Raw genomic sequence first — 19,215 nt, forward strand, 5'->3', positions numbered from 1 at the left:
AGAAGGCACACAAAATGCGGTGCAGTCCTATCTTTCCATGACTGGCCTGATGACGAGTGCTACAGCAGAGAGACGAGTTGGTTCCTGTATGGATGCACCAGGGAGAGGAAGCCTGTGGGATGCGATGTATGGGCAAACCCACGCGCTGCAGCAAGGCTGGTTTACTAAGGGCGCATGGTAAAACCTTCCAGCATGCCACTCCTGTCCACACTCCTCTCGGCTGCTGTGGGATATACCCTTCCCATCCTCCTAAAAATTAAACCAAACTAGGTGAAGGCCTTATGTGACTGAGCTTGGCTCACCAACTGGAAGCCACTGACCCCATAGCTTTCTGGGTTAATGACAAGATTGCATCCCTCGGTACGGCCTGAGTCTCCGCACTCTGAGCAGCTGAACGGCAGCCAGTGTGATTTACATCCCGAGAAGATCGGCCCTACGGATCCCAGAGCTGCCCCACAGCATCGCTAAATCACCCACGTTTTTTCTTGTGGTTGTTCCCAGCACCCTGCGAGCTCTTACTGGTGGTGTGAGCTTCAGGAGACTGCACAGAGGACTCTGTGGGGAATAGCAGAGCTCCCTTTACAAACCTCACAGAAACAAAAGAAAATGCCTAAAAACCGAAAATCGGATTTGTACTCCCAGTGCAGCTTTAAGGGGTAACATAATACTTTTTGTAAAGCTCAGGAGTTACTTAGTCAGTTGTTAGAGAAACCTGACTGGAAGTTCATGTAACTGAGTGAAGCGATGCAATCCTCATGAGTGGTCCAGCGACACCGAGGGGCTACAGCTGCACCCGACAACCTTGGCCAACCTTGCGCTCTGCAAAGAAAACATCATGTCACAAAACAGGTGTGTTGGGCTTTTGGCAGCAATGGGACATTGATGGCTTGGATCGTGCTTGAAATGTCTCTGAAGCCTCAATCACATGAGCAGTCAAGTAGCACAGGCCGTGGGGACTGGGGAGTTACAGAAGGCCAGAAAATACACAAGCCCATTAGTACTCATCATAATTATTGAAATCTGTAAAATAGGTATTAGAATAAGTCTTTGCAGTAAGATGTGGATTGAAGTATTTGTTCCTCTCCTCCAGAATCAGGTTGTTTTTGTTAAAAGCCTGGGGGAAAAAAAAGAAAAAAGAAGTAAGAAAGTGAGAAGGATAGAATAAAGGTCATCACTAAGCGCTCTTTCACCCGGATATTTGCCAATTATTGTGACAAATATCTGTATATAATACATTAGTTAAAAATGCACTAACAACCTGCATATATACAAATACTTGCATCTGCGTGTATCTGCCTATATAACGTTCCTACAAAAAGCAATGCTACTCAATAAAGCAAAGCCAGGCACTTTTCCCCCAATATTATAATACTAATTTTATGATTAAAAGTACTTATTAATCATACATATTCAGTTATTCTTATTAGAGTCATTCACTCATTGTTTTTTACTGAATAAGAATTATTTTCTCTTTACTACATTAATTCCTTATTTCTCAAATGCAATATGTAGGAGAAATGTCTGAAGCTCTTAAGAGCGTAAATCCTGGTTTCTAAAAAGTTATATGGGTGTTTAGAGTATGAATTTTCAAAAGGTTTATTTTCTGTTTGTTTGTTTCTGTAGCTATGCAGAGAGATGATTAGTGGAATTTGAGAAAGCTTTAAATTAGGTACACATTCTACCACTGATTAAGAACTGTAGACTTTTATTGCCTTTTTAATGAAATTCTTTAAAATGTCTTTAATTAGAATGAAAAATGCAGAAATTAAAAACTGGATTATTCAGGTAGGATTTAAGAAAAATCCTTATTGATGAAACACTTTGCCGCTGCACGAAAAAACTGTGGAATCTGAAGATACTGAGCTAGGGATTTTCAGAATGCTCATCCATCCTTAATTCAGTGGCTCTGAAAAGCAGAGCTACTCTAAAAGGTCATAAAATGCTCATATGATACAGATACCATGCCAGAGCCTCAGCTAATGTGAATCTGCACTGCTCATTTGAAGAATACTTTGGGTATGAACACTAGCAGAATATCTTCACAAGATACATCTGTATAAAGACAGTGAAGGAAGATGGGTAGTAGCCTTGATACCATATCACTGGAGACAAAGGACTATCTTCAATATGTGTCATGATGGCTGTTAACAGCCCTATTTACTTCTTGAACCAGCCACTAGGGAACACAATTAGGAAAAAAAATAATAAAGATGAGACAAAGCAAAATTTGAACTGTCGGGGTTTCTTCCAGAAAAGGATACTGCTGTATAAATTATAGATGCACACAAAATCTAACTTTCTGTGCAATAGGGATTGGCAAAGGTAAGGATCTGTGATTACAGTGCTTCTAGTGAAATCTTTTTTTTAATTAACAATCAGCATAATTTGAGTCCAAATGCCACTGTAAAAAACAAGCAAGTAACATTCTTTTTATACAGCAGAACTAACTGCTGTCATGGGTGCAAGCTGGAGCACAGGAGGTTCTATGTGACTATAAAGAGAAACTTTTTCACTGTGAGGGTGACAGGGCACTCGCACAGGCTGCCCAGAGAGGTTGTGGAGTCTCCTGCTCTGGAGACATTCAAAACCTGCCTGGATGTGTTCTTGTGTGACCTAATCTAGGTGATCCTGCTCTGGTGGTGGCATTGGACTAGGTCATCTTTTGAGATCCCTTCCAACCCCTAATATTCTGTGATTCTACAGCCACATACTTTGCACATTATAAAGCTCCAAACCCACATCTCACCTTGATGGCTTCTACAGAATCATATTTGTCCAGTTTGTTGATATGGTTGGTAATGCTGGTGTTTAGAGGAGCTGGTGACACTGGATGGATGACAGTTGCATCATGGGACTGCTGTTGGTATCGTTGGCAGTAAGTGTAAACAAGCAGGGTAAGAAGGCAACCAAGTATTGAGCTACTTAATCCCACTGTGATCATGTGAAACATGTTGAACTCTGCAGAGGGGAGAGGAGAATACAATCTTACTTTTATGAAAGTAGCAATAAAAGCTTAACCTTGAAGAACAATGTAGACAAGTGCCTGATTCAAACAAGGATAAGAGAACCTTCATGTGTTTCCTGGAAACATCTCAACTGCCATGGTTCATCCCTACAGTAGCAAATACATTGTACATCCCCTGAAGGGATTGTTATCAGAATCTTAGATACCCAAACACCTCGGTAAGTAATAAGACTGAGATTTCTGAAAGCTGCTTAAACAATTTTAGAACCCAAACAACAGATGTAAGAAATGCATTTTCTATGTTTGAATAGTTCAGGAAAATTTCTTCAGACTGCCTAACAAAGCCTTGTGATGTATAAATTATGTATATAATATTCACACACAGATTTTTTTCAAGTGCTACAGTATCACCTCCTCTGCTGTTCTAGTTCTTTCTCTTACGCACAGTGACTTGTGGCAGAACTAACAAAATCCTGATATCTTTGAATCACAATCCTGCTTTCCTTAAAATGTTTTCCATACTGCCTTTATTTGGTGTATGTCCCAGAAGGGGTGACATATGTTTTTTCCATCCCCTGCTTTGATTCTTGCTGGGTCTCGATGTTTCAGTATCTTTGAAGGGAATTTATTCCTTTCTCCAGCCTTCAGATTTTTTCTATGTGTAAGGGGGGTGGGTGAGGAAGAAATGGTACCATTTTTTGTGGGAAATCAAAAAGGGGAAGAGAGAGACTCTTTAAAGTCAGTGTGCTTTTAGCCATAGTGGCCAGAGAGAGAGAAGTCAACAACTCAGAACCCATCAGTCACCCGTCTGTTTTGCCCATCAAAGGTACTATGGGATCAGAGGATGGGAAACCCTCTCCAAGGGTTGAAAGGATTAAAACTGAAAGGGAGCTCATCGCTGCATGAAACTGTAGAGGGAATCTACAGCACGATCGTCCCATGATGTTACTGAGCGAAGTTACTGGGTAAGAAGTGGCACTGGTAGGATCAGCTGGAAATAAACAAATGGCACTGCTTTTCACTGCCACTATGAACTGGAGCTGTGCTTTTTGATTAAGGAAGAAGTATCAGTGAGAAGCTCAGGTTGGCAGTTTCATCTTAACCTTAGCAGAAAATGTGTTTGCTGTTGCCCACAGGCAAAAGTGAAAGATTTTAAACTGAAAGACTGGCAGTAGTGTGAAAAGTATCTGTTAGACCATTTTCACTGTAATACATAAAAATGGGCCTGCACATGGGTCCCATTTTTGGCAAATGCCTAAGGTAGGACCTTCACACATCTGCTGGGTATTTAGAAACACTAACTAATATTTAGGTGACTAGGTTTACTACCCTAACAGATAAATTATCACTGAAATATCCGTCTACACTCCTGTGAGAGTTTCCCACTGATTGAGAACTTGGCAAAAGTTTTTCAGTGCACCACTGCTAATTAGAAAAAAATAAAATCGCATTATCCAGGCTCCCATAACAAGTTACCATGCACACTAGTACACCCTTGCATAATCCCTGCGTTTTCATTGTCCCTTATTAGGTTAAAAATGCAGCTTATCTGTGCATGGAAGAATACTAGAACAACCAGAGCTATTACCATGACGACACAGACTAAGCGTGATACCTCAGCACAAAAAATTTGTCATTTTCCCTGCTTCTTCTTACTATTATTGTTTGAGGTATTTTAGCAGTTTTCTCTTTCTGGAACGGAACTTTTCTTTCTAGTTTTGTCTTTGGCAGCAAAGCTGAAAATGACTCCCAGATACAGTCTGGGTGATTAAATGGGTTTGCAAGCTGGCTTCCTGATATTGATGTGGAGTACCCAAAAGGTCTGTAAAATTATTATCCTGAAAAAGGTGGAGCAACTTTACAAATTTTGACCTACTGATAACTAGCTTATAGAGACAAGAGTGACTACTATACTGAAAAAGAAGAAAATATAAACATCCAGTAATGCATGTTCTGGCCTCAGAGGCCAGCAATGGCAGATGGATATTTAATGAGAAATCCTGTAGTACCTACACCTCTTTTTCTGTGCAAGTGCAAATAATGAGAATGCAGCAGGTAGAATAAAAGGGAGAATAAAACTAAGAGAGTGCAAAAGGTGAAACAAAAGGGGAAAAAAATGGGGAATCGGTACTTCAGCATTTAATACAGATCTAAAGCTGGAAAGCTTACCTCCACATCGCTTTTCTTCTATGCTGCTGGATCGTGCCACTGATATTTCTAGAAAAAAAAAAAAAAAAACACAACAAAAAACCTGCTTAGGCCAAGGATAAAAAATATTACAGAGAACCACTAGTTTGGTTAACACAGTAAAGATTCAATTTTTTTTTCCTACTACATTCACTCCAAATCCAAAGTAAAAAATATTTTGACTATGTGGCAGAATTAACAAAAAGGTCCCAAGGCATCTGCAAGTTCTTTAGTTTCCCAAGGAAAAGCAGCAACATATTTGTAATTCTTGCTTCAAAACATCTCTGGAATTAAAAAGATAAAGTGCACATGAAAACATCCTTTGTGGAATTTAGGAATGTTGAGAAAACATTGGTCTTCTGAATAGTAAAATTATCGAGAGTTTAATTATCTTGTGTTCAAATGGGCTTATTACTTCTAGAAGTCACATCTAGCACTAATGTGAAAAGAAGGAATTTATGAATCTTCAAAAAAGATGACTGCCAATTTCCTGGGTCTCAATTGTAAAGTAATAAAATATAATTCCAGCCTGTCTCCTTGTCATTTTGACTTTGGAAACATTCTGAATAAATATTGAATAAAGTCTCTTAGCAGTCAAGTTTTCCCACTCTTGACTTCAGGGCCACAGCTTCTGTGAAGGGAAGTCCTGCCTTGCAAATCCTTTTAACCTCTCTGAAAGGGTCAATGATCGTGTGGAGATGGGTGGGGTAACTGACACAGTCTGCTCGGATTTCAAAAACCTTTTAAATTCTTTTTCAAAGGCTTTCCAAACAACAAATGAGATGAGGGGAAAGAGAAACCAGGGTAGTGCTATGTGCCCAGATCTTACAATGGAGGAAGGTTACCACTTCTACAGGGACATGGGTTTTTCAGCAAAGGGCTAGAAAAGCAGGAGGCAAATTTGGTTTCAAAGTTTTTTTTAAGTCAAGGTAGGATGGACGAGGACACGCTTGAAGAGCTGCAGAAGTGCCTTACAAAACTAGGCAATGAAATAATGAAGGAAACTGAACACAGATTAAGGTAAAGCAATACATACAGAGGAAAGCAATGACAGCCACACATATAAAGTGATGAGCTGTGAGCTCACTACTACTTAAGAATGAGACCAGAGGGGTGACAACAAATTGTTTCATGAAAGTATCAGCTAAGTGTTCAGAAGCCAAAGTGTTCAAAAAGGCAAATCAAATGCTAGGTACCACCAAGAAAGCCACAGAGAATAGGTCAGGGTATCAGCACTATGGCACTTCACAAATCTGTGCTTGTCCTCATAGAGCTGTGTGCAGCTCTAGTTTTCCCACCTAAGGATGTCTCTCTTAGGAGTAAAAAACAGGCCAGAGAAAGGCAGAAACAATGGCCACAGGTATGCAATAGCTTCTGTACTAGGAATCAGCAAATAGGCTCTCTACCACCAAAATATGATCCACATGCAGCTACTGCTAAAGTGGTCATCATTTTTTACCTTTCTTCACATGCTATATCAATACTATTTTAAAATAAGACCTAGCAGAATAACCCTCTTCACAGAGAGTTAAAGGTTGAGAGCATACTTTGCCTGCTTGAAACAATCCAAACAAAAAGCAGCAAAAGATGTACCAGAAAACCATGAAGGTCCATGAGGCAAAGTTGGTAAGAATGAATTCTGGAAACAAGGCAGCAGCAGGGACAAGAAAGAGTCATTTCTGCACTCTGTAGGAATCAGTCTATATGCTAAGCTCTGCAGAAAAGAGCTCAGGTAAGCGGGAGGAGAAGACAACATGAGGGTGGATATGCCAGCACACTAGCTGAGGAAAGGAGGGAAGTGGGGTGAACTAGAGAGGTCAGGAGGGAGAGAACTCTGGGTTGGAGGACCTGGGGAAGTGAAAGGAGGCTGGGCAATGCCAAGGAAGTAAGCTAGTTTGCCTAAGGTGAGGATAACCTCATGACTTTATCTGCTGTGATAGGGGTGATTTGAAGAGAGTATGAAAACAAACCAGAAGGTCGAGAGAAGAGGTGGCTCATCTCAGATTCTGAAGATGCCTACTTTCCAAAACAAGATGTAGAGCTTGTATTGGATTAGGCAGGGGCTTCACAGAATGTGAATATTAATGGAGATGTTCAAAAGCCTCAGAAAAGGGAAAAAAAACAATCTGGGAGGTTTTTCTTTCACACTGACATTTTTCACATTTGTTTTGGAGGAAAAATTAGAATTTGAGAGTTCAAGCATTATCCACCATCCATAAAAACAGTATTTAAATTTGTCGGTTTCTTTGTTATATTGGACAATATTGTACCACATAGTCACAGAAAAGAAAAAAAAAGCCTGCTGCACTGAGTAAACAAAATTACATTTCAAATGACACATTAAAATGCAAATTTCTCTGTCTGTGAATAGACAGAAGCTAGGTATTTTTAATGCACACAGGTGGAAAGACAACTGTTAACAGCAATGCAGTGTGACCACTTGTACTGCTGTGTGGATTTAAATGACTGCTGTGATTTAGTAAAAAGAAAAAAAAAAAGAAAAGAAAGAAAAGAGAGTACAGTCATGAGTTTCAACAAATGCTATAGAATAACACATGACATGACTACCCATGAGGTATTTTGTGATCACGGGGGAGCTAAGGGCCTGAGGCATGATTAATAGTATTTACCTTTCTAAGCAGTTATTAATTTAAGGGACTCTGAAATAATTTCCAGATTAACTACCAGAGCACCCACTTTTGTATATGCAAACCACAAACCTAGGAGAATAATATTAATCAAATAATACCAAAATCTCAGTAGGACTTAAACTGAAGTGAAAAGCAAACAATTTCTCATAGCTGACTGTAGTCACCCCTGTTGTCTGCTACCAAGTGGGATGGGAGGGACCTGCAGTGCTGTGACAGCAACTAACCCAAGTCCCAGGCAGTGTCAGTATGGACAGCTCCACAGTGCTGTGTGCCAGGAGGCAGAGTTTGATGAAGACATCAGATCTAGTGACACCAGCTTTACATAACACACCAACAGGCTTTGGCTGACAAAAGGCAAGTCCTGTTCCAGCTCTCAGCCCTGCTCAGTGCAGTCTGGGAGAGCATCATGCCTCACTCCCGAAACGTTATTTCCCTAACTCTTCAAGGAGCAGGCAGAGCTTACCTGGTATAACGTTGGAGTCCGAAGCACAGGCTCTGGTCTCTGTGGTGTTGCCCGTGCACTGACTGCCCACAGGAAACAAAATGATGCACTGACGAACGCGGAACTGGAAGCCAGACGAGTCGCACTCGGACCACTCGGACCACTCGGACCAGCTGTCTGCAACAGGCAGAGAGGGACACACATGCAGACACTGCAATGAAATGCTTTGGGTACACCAAGAGAAACAGCCTGTATTATGACAGAAGGCCTCATCCTCAGATACCACCAATTAGCAGAGGCCAGCTCCCTCGCTGTGATAAAACAGAGGCAGCTTGGCCTTGTCAAAAGCCTCTGGAATGGAGAGCGTGATGGTAAATTTGTTGCAGCTATATTATGGCTTTGGCTTCTGCCATAACCTGTCTGTGTGTTCAAGTGAGAAGCTGGAGGGATTCTGTGGCGGTGACTGAAACAGGGATTGCTGTGGAGTTAAGCTCAGTCTGGGTCATTAGGGTAGAAAACAATGCTGTCTTTTTTTGTGTAACTGACTAATAGCACTGAGAGCTATACGAGTATGTATCCCAGGCCTGAAACAGGATGTTTATTTAACCACAAAAATAGTAGTATCTTGCAGTTACTTCTTGATTTGGCATTTGTTTAGTTTGTTTTTAGCTTTCATTATTTCAGGTCCATTTCTTTGCTGTAGACAGAAGAGATTTCATCAAGTATTCTCATTTTCTCTTCCCCATTCTGTTGATTATCAGTGTCTATTGTTTCTCTACATTTCTTCCTCTGCCTATGTAGTTTTGATTAAGACATTTTTATTTCATGCCTTTGTGATCTCAGAATACTTCTCTTAAAGGAAGTGAATTGATCTCATTCCCATGATAGACTGAGTTTACTGAGCTCACTTCCTTACAATTCAAGCTCAAGACTTGCCTTTATAGGAGTCCTCCATGTTTGGCAAGTATAGTAAAGACAGATCAGTTAAACTTTCTTCTTTCTTCTGTCAGCTTTCCCACTGAGATAACTTTTATGGTTTTGATATGAAATAAACTGTCCTACTATCCCAAACAAAGTTTATTTCTACTTCAAAATTTTAATCAATTTTATGCCAATATGAAGCAAATTTACAAATTCCATTTTGTTTCAAATAAAAAAACCCCACCTTACTAACCTAGTTTTCTTTCAGGTTATATTGAAGAACATTAAAATTTGGGAATAATTTGGAAAACTCATGAAACTTTTGTATGCTTTTTTGTGAATCAAGTGGAAAGTCAGGGAAGTCTTACACTGTTTTGGGCCCTTTTCAATACATTGTATAAGTCCAGCATACAAGGTTCACGCTTACTCATTGCTTTCCCCTTGGCCATAGAGGAAGAAGTTAAAACTCTTAGTCATCTAAAATTCAAAGATTTCAGGAGGAATATTTGTGAATGCAGTCTTGAAAAATGTCAAGCAATAGATGTTTTCCATGACAGTGTTGGAAATTCACTTTCTAAATAGTAGCATGGAAAAAAGACTGACAGAACTTTAGCACAGAAATCTCAAGCAGTGGTCCTGGGACCATTTCAAGACAGCAGGAGAACGCTGCTTACAGATAGCAGCAATCAGACCTAGCAGTCTGTGGTTCAGGTGCACACCTTTACTTGTGGAGTTGTTCATAAAATAGATTTACTCAGCAGCTCAGGTAAGAACCTGGATATTGGCAGCTGTGAACAACAGTCAACTGTCTAGATGGGTCCTCCTTTGAGCAGCAAGGAAAACAGCTTGACACAAGCAGCAGATGTCTAATAGTAGTATCTCATTATTGTGAGGAGTAAGAATACTCAGCTCTGTCCTTTGGCTTTTTTGTTTCCTGGCAGAGGTCGTGGGCCTCATTTGCACAGTGGGGTATAGGATCACAGCGACAGATGACATAGTGTAGTTGGATCATGATTCAGAGTAGGTAGAAGTGCTGAGGTGGGAGTCAAGCAAACGGACAGTCTTCTACCTGCTTATATAGTGTAGCACATCCAGGGGCTGCTGTTGTCATTGCCGGTGTCTGCTGCTGGACTTTAAGTAAACTAAGTGCATGGATCCTTACCTCAAATATTTAGTAACGTTAAAGACCTGCTCTTTCAAGTTTGAAGGAATGCTGCTCATTACAAATCTTGGCCCAGTTCTCATTGGTGGCAGATAGCATGCTCAAGCCAAATCCAATACTCTTGGGAGTACTGGGATATACGCAGCAGCTGCCAAAATGCTCACGAGCATCCTAAATGCACCTTGTTGGCTGGTAAAGTCTCTTATCCAATGTGTCTTAGGCCCTCCGGGTTCCTTGCTGAAGGTTCTACATCTTGTGATAAAATAGGAAGCTCAGAGCATGCTTAGACCATGCTAGGTCACATACTGGTGACGAGGCAAGGGAGTTTTTTGCCTGCCCTTTAAGGGTCCTATAAAAGATACTTATGTGCATTGGGACGTTCCCCCACATGCAACACAGGGCATCTCCCTCCCATCTTGAGTCCCACAGTGCAGCCCAGGCACTATAGCACAGGTAGGCAGTGGTTCTGGAGCCAAGCTGATCAGCTCCAACTGGCACAAAGAATCATAGAAAAGGAGAGAGGGGACATCAGTGCAAGTGTGAGCGGGATGGACATCCCTGCAATGGTGAACCCTGTCACCAAACCTGTGTTTTGAAGAGTGCCACTGTTAGGAACTCAGAGAGTCACACAGAAGTAAGGCACCCAAGACTGACAGATGTATCATTTCAAATTAGCAGACCTCCCTTTTGTGGAGCCACTTTCTCTGCCATCACAGAGATGCCGAACCTGTAGCTTTTGCATGCAATTCTACAGACCCAGTTATTCTGCCTCATCCCTTTGAATTCTTTATCTGCAAATTATCTGATGCTCTCCTGCACCACAGTCAGGCTCTTCTCAACCTGCTCTTCAGTTCTTTGCAAAAGTCATGAGGATGGAAAAGAGAGGGTAGGCTGGAGAGATGTTTAATCTGGAACTGCTTTTCACCTCTAACACAGCAAGGCTTACTCAGATATCATGTCTTCCTCCTACAGAGCTTTGACTGGACTTTGAAGCCAGGTTAAGTCCAAGCAGTTCCTGAAAGATACCTCAGTGAAGAAGAAATCTCAGAAAAATCAGGCCACCATTCTGTAAGATTATAAATTTCTTTAATGCAGAACTACACCATCATTTCTAAATGCTCAACTGCATTATCCATTATTTGCATGTGTGAGTTAGTAATTCAAGGAAAGAATATATTGTTTGCTCTTACAGCAGCAGTAAATACTTTAGGTGTAAAATACTGCTTTATTCAGTTGCAAGTGATTACACTTACTGATAAGAGCCTATAAAGCACTGCTGATCAATAGTGTAGCTCCTCCATTCATATTAATGTGATTGCATTTAGATAAATTAATGGAAAAAAACAGAGACATGGTGGTACAGCTTGTAAAATGAAAAAAGAGAAAAAACAATGTATTTTGCAGACAGGGGTCTGGTTCATTCTTCTAAGTGCATACTTGCATACTTTCACTTGGAATTTCCATTAACTCTCCATATTCTCAAGAAATCTTCAGTATCAGGATTAAAGAAATTTTAGTTTTATTTAGCAAAAAAAAAAAGGTACTATTTCAAATGTCAAGAAATCTTTGCTCTTTCCAAAACTTAAGAAAATTTATTAACAATTTCCATTTATGCACAAGTATTTCGCTGTTGGTTGTTCTTAGATTCCAAGTGTCACTACTATTGCCTTCCTATACTAAACATGTCACCCAACAGTCAAAGTCACCAATGGTACTTCAAGATCTGCAAAAAGAAGATCCACTCTCACGTGACCTTCAGTACAAGAAATCCCTGGCTCTGCAGGGATTCAGGGGTCTGCCCAAATTTGACATGCATGCCACTGCAGTTATTTTTGTTCCAAGCCAATGTAAAATAAGAACAGTACAAAGTTTTTAAGTCTACATTGCAAACAGAAGGCAAGAGCCATTCTCACAGCTAGCTGATAATGTGCTATTTCAAAAACCTATGGCAAATTTTCACTGAGATTGAAATATTAATAAAACATCATCTAATATGAGAAATATGCTTCATCCTCTGAAATGTTATTGCTTTATAAAGGTTTGCACTTTCTTGAACCAAAATTAAACCAACCTCTTCCACCCTTCATCTCCAAAATTTGAGTAACAAACAGGTCAAAATAGGATGAAAAAAATATTTGTAAATGTTTGCAAACTGTCATTTCTAGAGAAATGGTGGTAGAAAATAAAAGTGCAACAAGAGAAACAGCTGCAAACCTAGCATAATGAAAGCACCAGTTCTGACCTTTTAAAGATGCCTTAATGATCCTAAGGCAACTATGTAACTTCTACATACAAATGTACACTGTCTTGAAAAATAAAATCAACTGATTTCTATGTTTGGGGTTTTTTTAAACACAATGAAGAGTGTTTCATCTGCTTTCATTTTGACAAATTAGGTACTTTTCTTCTGCTGCAAGACACACGCTACCTAGAAAATAAAATTAACTTAAATTTTAGTTCAGCACAGGTAGTCCAATCCATAAATTCAAACTCATGGGGCTTGTGCCACCACGTGCACAGCCTCATCACAGGAGCAGAAACCTTTTGTGATGAAGTCTAGGACCCATAAGTGAAGCAAGTAACACACCGTGGCACCACTGATGTTTATTTCCTTTTGCTGTTTCCCATAATCCATTAATCAGCAATAAAGGAAAAGAACTTTTCCCATTAGCTTTTCACTAATGATTTTATGTGGTTTTATCTGGTTTTACTCTCTACTTCTCACTTTAATTTAATGAAAAAAATGATTTTCCTTTAATATGGGTCCAAAGGAAGAGTCAAAGTTACAGAAAAAGTCCTGATCCCTAATATAAAACCATCAGGAGTGCTGAGACATTTCATTAACTAAGTACTCCAAAGTCAATTCAAAAACTGAAGTCTCTGCTCCTTAACATCCAAAGTTGAAGAAGGTATTTTACAAAGACCATTAAGGTTTGCTCTGTGTTTTATACAAAAATAGAGCAAACATTATCTACTTGAAGGACCTTGTGATAATACATGTTGAATATTAACCTCAGCAATTTGCTTGCTGTGAAAGTTTAGTGTTATAACAAATGCACTTCTTTGTGATACTGTTATTAAAAGTGTCCCAAGCCATCTGCATGATCTACTTCAATTATTATACAACTTTAGTTTATCCAGACACAGAACCTGGTAACTTTAATTTTTAAGGGGGAGGGAGGAGGGAGGAGGTGGTGCCCTGAGAGCTATATCCTGCTGTGACATGATTTGCTGTGATTGTAACACATAAGTGCTAATTGCACACTTAATAAGGGAGAGAAATTGTTTGCCCTTAAATAATAGATCAAGGAGCATTATGTTGTCTAACTGTGAACACCTTATTCTGTGGCACATGCAAATTTGCTGTACCTGGACACGGCTGTGTGTTGCAGAGTGCTTCTTCAGTGTGTAGTCCAAGGCAGATATCTCCTCCATACGCTGGTGCTGGGTTTGTGCAGGAGCGGGTTCTCATGTAATGCCCTCCTCCACAGGTTGCTGAGCACTTCGACCAAGATGACCAACAAGACCAGCCTCCATCCACTGAAAACACACAAAATATCTTATCGCTTCAGGTTATTCTGTGACATGACATTATTCAACCCATCTTACTCATACTCTAAAGATCTAATTTGTGGGCTACTGAAATTATTGGACATTTTTAGGTGCCACTGAATGTTGGCCTACAAACTTAATCTTACTACAAATTTAATTTAATTTATATATTTTAAAAGACCCTGAAATACTGGGAAGCCTGACAAACTTACTCATCCATAAAAGACACTTTCTGTGGGTACCATCTTTGAGGCCAAAGCTTTTTCTGTTTTCTTTTCTTTTTTCACTTCTGAGACAATACAATATCAATGATGGTTTATCAGAACTATTATAAGTTCAAAGTAATTTTGTATTAATAAAATAAAATTTAGCTCAATAACATCAACAGAGAGATGGAGAAATACAGGTTTTGTTTCACAGCCCAGGTGAGATTGCCTTAATACTACAAGCCATTTCAATTGATGTAACACAGTTGTAGGGTTTGATGGACCAATATAATGTAGCAATCTTATTGCAGCTCTAGCATAGATACCAGCAGCAGAACAATGGCAGTAGTTCAAAAACGCCAGAGATGAATGACAAAAAGGAGATGCCACTCCTATTTCAAACACAGGTTCTTGAAGAATATTTTTTTTTCCCCATTAGTATTTACTAATTCAAGTACATCAAATTGTTCTCTATTCTGAATTTTCATAAGGTTCCTTTGAAATGTAGGTTGGATTTCATGGGACCCCCATTTGTGAGATGGCTTTTGACACACAGCCACTGGACAGGCTACTAATAAAAGTTCACCTCCTTGCCTGCCCTGGACCAGCTCCAGTTCTTAAAGCTACTGTTCCAGGATGTATTTCTGGCATTTATGGCCATATTGCAGCCCATCTGCCAAAGGCTTCCTATCTGCGGCCACATGACCAAATCAGATGTACTTCTCCGAGGGACAGCATTCCCTCTGCAGAGAATGTCTGTATTTTGTTCATTTCTCATTAGGGTATTTTGGTTGGGATTTTTGGGGGTTTTTTTTGGTTTGTTTGTTTGGGTTTTTTTGGGGGAGGAAACAACAAAACCCCTAAAATTTCAAAATATTCATAACCTACAAAAATTATTTTAAAACATCTATGTAAAATGATATTGCTTGCTTTCTTACGTAAGGAAATTACCTGTCATGTCTGCAACTGATTAAAAGAAATACTCTGTAGTTCAACTAACACTAATTGATGAGCCCCTAGGTATATTAAAGGCAAGGCACCAGTAAATTTTCAGCAGCAGTGGGCATTTTACCACACAAGACAGACACTCATTACCGCCAACTTTTAAAGATACTAGGTAAGGACACATTTTCTGTATATGATATTTTGCAGTGCACTCATTTAGGACATTCCTTGTAAGACTTTACTTCACGGTTTGTTGAAACAATGATTGTCACTGAAGTATCCAAAACATTCATTCAGCATTTCACAATGACTCCTTTTGATCCATTCTGTTCCATTAATCAAACAGCCTTTCAAGGAGAAAGCCTCTTTCCACTGGTTTATGGAAATGCTATTCCATAATTATCTCTTACACAAATAAAAAGGTGGTTCCAAATCTGAAAAAAAAATAACTTAAAATGGAAATGTCTGTGCAGTATTTGAATTTTAAGTTCTTAGATGAAGACATAGACCATTACAGAAATACTTGTTTAGATAGCACTGCATATCATATATCTACTTGGCGAGTTGAGTAGAGTGACTTCTAAGCAAGGGCTGCAGCAGTGAGAAATGAACCAGGATAATGTGTCTCTTTTGCTATTACAACCTATATGTGCATTTTTGAATGCAATTTCAGATACAGCATACCCTTGGGGACTCAACTGCTAATCAAACAGGCAATACACTAGTGCGTACCTAAGGGTATTAACTAATCCTGTAAATGAAGTTGTTGAAAATATAACATTTTATTCTCTGTATTGTTTGCGACGTTATCTTATAAATCGAGAAAGCATGGAGTTGGCACCTCCTTGCTAAGAACAACAGTTGTAAAAACTTTTGCAAGTAATCTATCTGGCCTCTGAATATCCTGATTGGACAAACAGGATTTGTGGAATCTGGTGTTATATCCCAAGAATGTAATTTAAATAACTTATTTTCATTATTAAAGAATTCAACGATTGCTACATTTTTTCCAAGACACATTTATCAGGCAAATCATCCAGCTGTACATATGTATGAGAGCGCTTCATACCACCTATCATAAATAAATACTTCATCTCAGTAGAGTGCTTGACTTGCTCTCTTATTCATATAGTCACTGGAAAACAAATACGTCTTTTTGCCTGAGATAACTCTGTTAATGTAGTATTATGCGAGCTCATATCTAAGAAAGCCACAGGTTATTTGTCTTCAGTGCAGGTGAAATATACTGTGCAATTTTATGACAATTTTAAGACATGGTATCTTTTATTCAGGACTTGGCTACTTGCCTCTTTTTTTTTTTTTTAATCTATGTCAAATGAAAGCAGAAGCTGTTGCCTAAGCTCTTCATTTCATGCAATATTAAGGATTTACCTTTCCAGATACTTTTTTTCTCTCTCTCTCTTTTTAAAAATTTTATTTAAAATGATCCTTGACTAGCTGAAATAAATAATCAGAGGCATTCCTGCATGAAACAGAGTGGCAGTCTGAGACTGCCTAGGCAGAAGATAAACTGTCTGCAAACATTACCCATGGCTCATTCCCTGTAATGCAGACGATGACCCCCAACACTTCCTGCTTATTTTTCAATGGAACAGAGTGAGAATCACAAGCGTGCATGCATTTGAAACTGCCATCTGCAATCTATCTATAGGTGGCCGAGAACATAGACACCAACGTGACATCCAGGAATGTCACCACGTTCCACATCCTGTGCAGTGATCATGGCTGTACTGTAAGACTTCTGATGTAGAGGGAGTAGTGGGTCTGGGGAAGATGAGCACGGACAGCCATAACATAACAGACAGCGTCCGATTTGGTCATGGCTGAGCTGGACAGTGTAATTTTAACTGTTTTTCTTAGTCACTATTTCCTGACAGGCTGCTATCCTAAATCTCTAGGCCTTTCAAGGACTATCATAACTACCTCTTTTATTTGTCCCCAGAACTTCTCCTTCTCAGCAACAGAGGATGATAAAGCATCATGGTTAAATAAGATCAAAGGACTGGGTATTTACTGCTTGAGTTTTTATAAGACCTAAATAGAGCTCTGCGGTTTCTTTCATCTTTCTTTAAAGTTGCTTAGCAACACAACACCATCTGGGTTGGGTTTCTTTTTTTTGCTTTTTTTCCTTTTGTCACGGAGTCCTTAATGTTATTTCTACTTCTTATAGGACGAAAAATACACAGCTACAAGGAAAGTTCCAGTTTCTTTACATAGCTGTTGGACAAAAGAAAGTCATTAAAGCAGTTCCACAATGAAAGATACAAAAGAGTCTTTACGTTTTCTGACAATTACTGAGGTTGGTCCCTTGCAGAAGAAGGCACCCTTCAGCTCTCAGGGTGCTTTCAAACACTGTTCTTTCCTTTATAGTAAAGCAAACAACTTTTTGCTTACTGGCTGTTGCTGAGATTAATAAATATTTCTTTTCTATAATGAGAAAAAACAAAACCAAAATGTTGGGAAGAGGATGTACTAGGCAGAAACAGTGTATAGAAATGGGATGTCCTGGGGACATGACAAAACATCCACACTACTGGAGAATTTCCAAGAGACAATTAAGTATACTGGATACCCTGCTATGCACTTTGGGTTTTACAAGGAAGTGAAAGGAAGCGCAGGCAGACATACTGACCTCACCTGCTTTCATGGGAACACATAGGGTTGGAGGCTATTCCCTCCACTGTCTGGTCTCATTTCAAATGTAAACAACCAAATTAAAAAAAAAAAAAAACAACACTTTTTTTTTATGTTGGTGTATGCCTTAAGGTTTATAACTTTCCATGTTCATATCTTTGAAAGCGTAGCGAAAGAGAATAAAAAATGCTGAGACATCAGTCTTTTCCATATGCATGAAGGAGTATAAATAGAGGGGCGACTAGTCCTTTCCACCCACAGGAATGTGGATTGTGTGCTTCGCAGTGGCTGAGTAAAATCTGGGGAAAATAGGTGTTGGGCAGCCTACAGACCCAAGAGATTACTGCTTCCTTCCAGACAACCAGGGGTCATCTCATTCTACATCACTCAGCTTACTGTTTTTTCCCTAATCCTGTGGAATATTGCTGCACGTTTCTGTGTGGGAAAGAGCATTTTGACACCCCAGTTTGCAAAGCCAATGTCTTGTTTCTGTGATGATACAGGTACCATTTATCCATAAAAGCAGTACTGGATGAAACAGTCAACCCCGTGCAGTGCAGAAACACAGAAAGCAACTGAATACTTCTAAGGAAAGTACAACAACAAAATCTAAGGATCAAACTGGATTTAAGTCTGTAACTGAGACTCTTAAGTTAGAAAAGCGACAGTTAAGTTCAGCTCCCTCCTCACTGGCTACAGAAGCAGCCTGGAGACACATCAACGCATATGGAGAGATGAGCTTCAGTAGCCTCAGAGACAAGCTTGATGTGATTGGAGTAATTTTTTCTCCCATGATTTAGGAAGTTACGACAGGATAAATTTTGTCTGTTCCTCTAAATACATCCCATTTCCTTGAGGCTAAGTATGACTGCAAGGAAAAAAAAAAAAAGAGGAGAGAAAAAAAAAAGCAATAATGAAGAAAAAAACCCCAACAAGCAATAACCAGCTTTAGGGAATGTGTAAATAACTTAAACAGTCTTTTGGAGAGATTTGTATATCTGAAACTCTTTATTGTTATTAGCGCATTTAGTGATATATGAATTCACTCAGTTCTACTCAAGCCCTAACTAAACAAACTAAAACTGCTACAATAAAAATTTGAAGCTGGTAAAGTCCTGAAGTTTTGTCAAGATGTATCAGAATTACAAATCTGATAGGCAGCAACTGTCCTTTCCCACTGACACACCATTATGCTCTGAGAAGAGGGAACAGGGACTGCTGTAGCTCATGCTACTCAGTGGCACTCACTAATTCCTTACATTTGGTTATTATTATTTTCAAATAATTATATTTGAAATATATTATTAAGTCATAATAATATATTATTATAATAATAATTATTTGAAAATCTATTAGTTAGTAAATTCCTGTAATTTTTGCAAATTAGCAGAAGTTACCATTCAAACAATGCTTCTCTTCCTCATCTGCTTCTCTTCATAATGTAAGTAACTTGAGAGCACCCAAGGATAACAAAACCCTAATATGTCTGATTATAGGTTCTTTTCTTTTCATATTGACCACCTATTAGT

The 19,215-nt window shown here is 39.2% G+C and overlaps 1 protein-coding gene across 1 annotated transcript in view; it reads right to left on the bottom strand.

Moving 5' to 3' along the window:
• Positions 1-994: 994 nt before the first annotated feature.
• The window catches only part of SEMA5A (semaphorin 5A), a gene marked incomplete at both ends in the record, with an annotated part of 337,833 nt that continues 319,612 nt past the window's right edge, over positions 995-19,215 (bottom strand). Inside the window, 5 exon segments of the mRNA XM_084260169.1 lie at positions 995-1,114; positions 2,747-2,958; positions 5,135-5,182; positions 8,267-8,422; positions 13,698-13,868. Coding sequence (XP_084116295.1) covers positions 995-1,114; positions 2,747-2,958; positions 5,135-5,182; positions 8,267-8,422; positions 13,698-13,868 — 707 coding nt within the window.

Source organism: Gallinula chloropus (genome assembly GCF_964237585.1).
Source record: "Gallinula chloropus genome assembly, chromosome: 2".
Lineage (NCBI taxonomy): Eukaryota > Metazoa > Chordata > Aves > Gruiformes > Rallidae > Gallinula > Gallinula chloropus.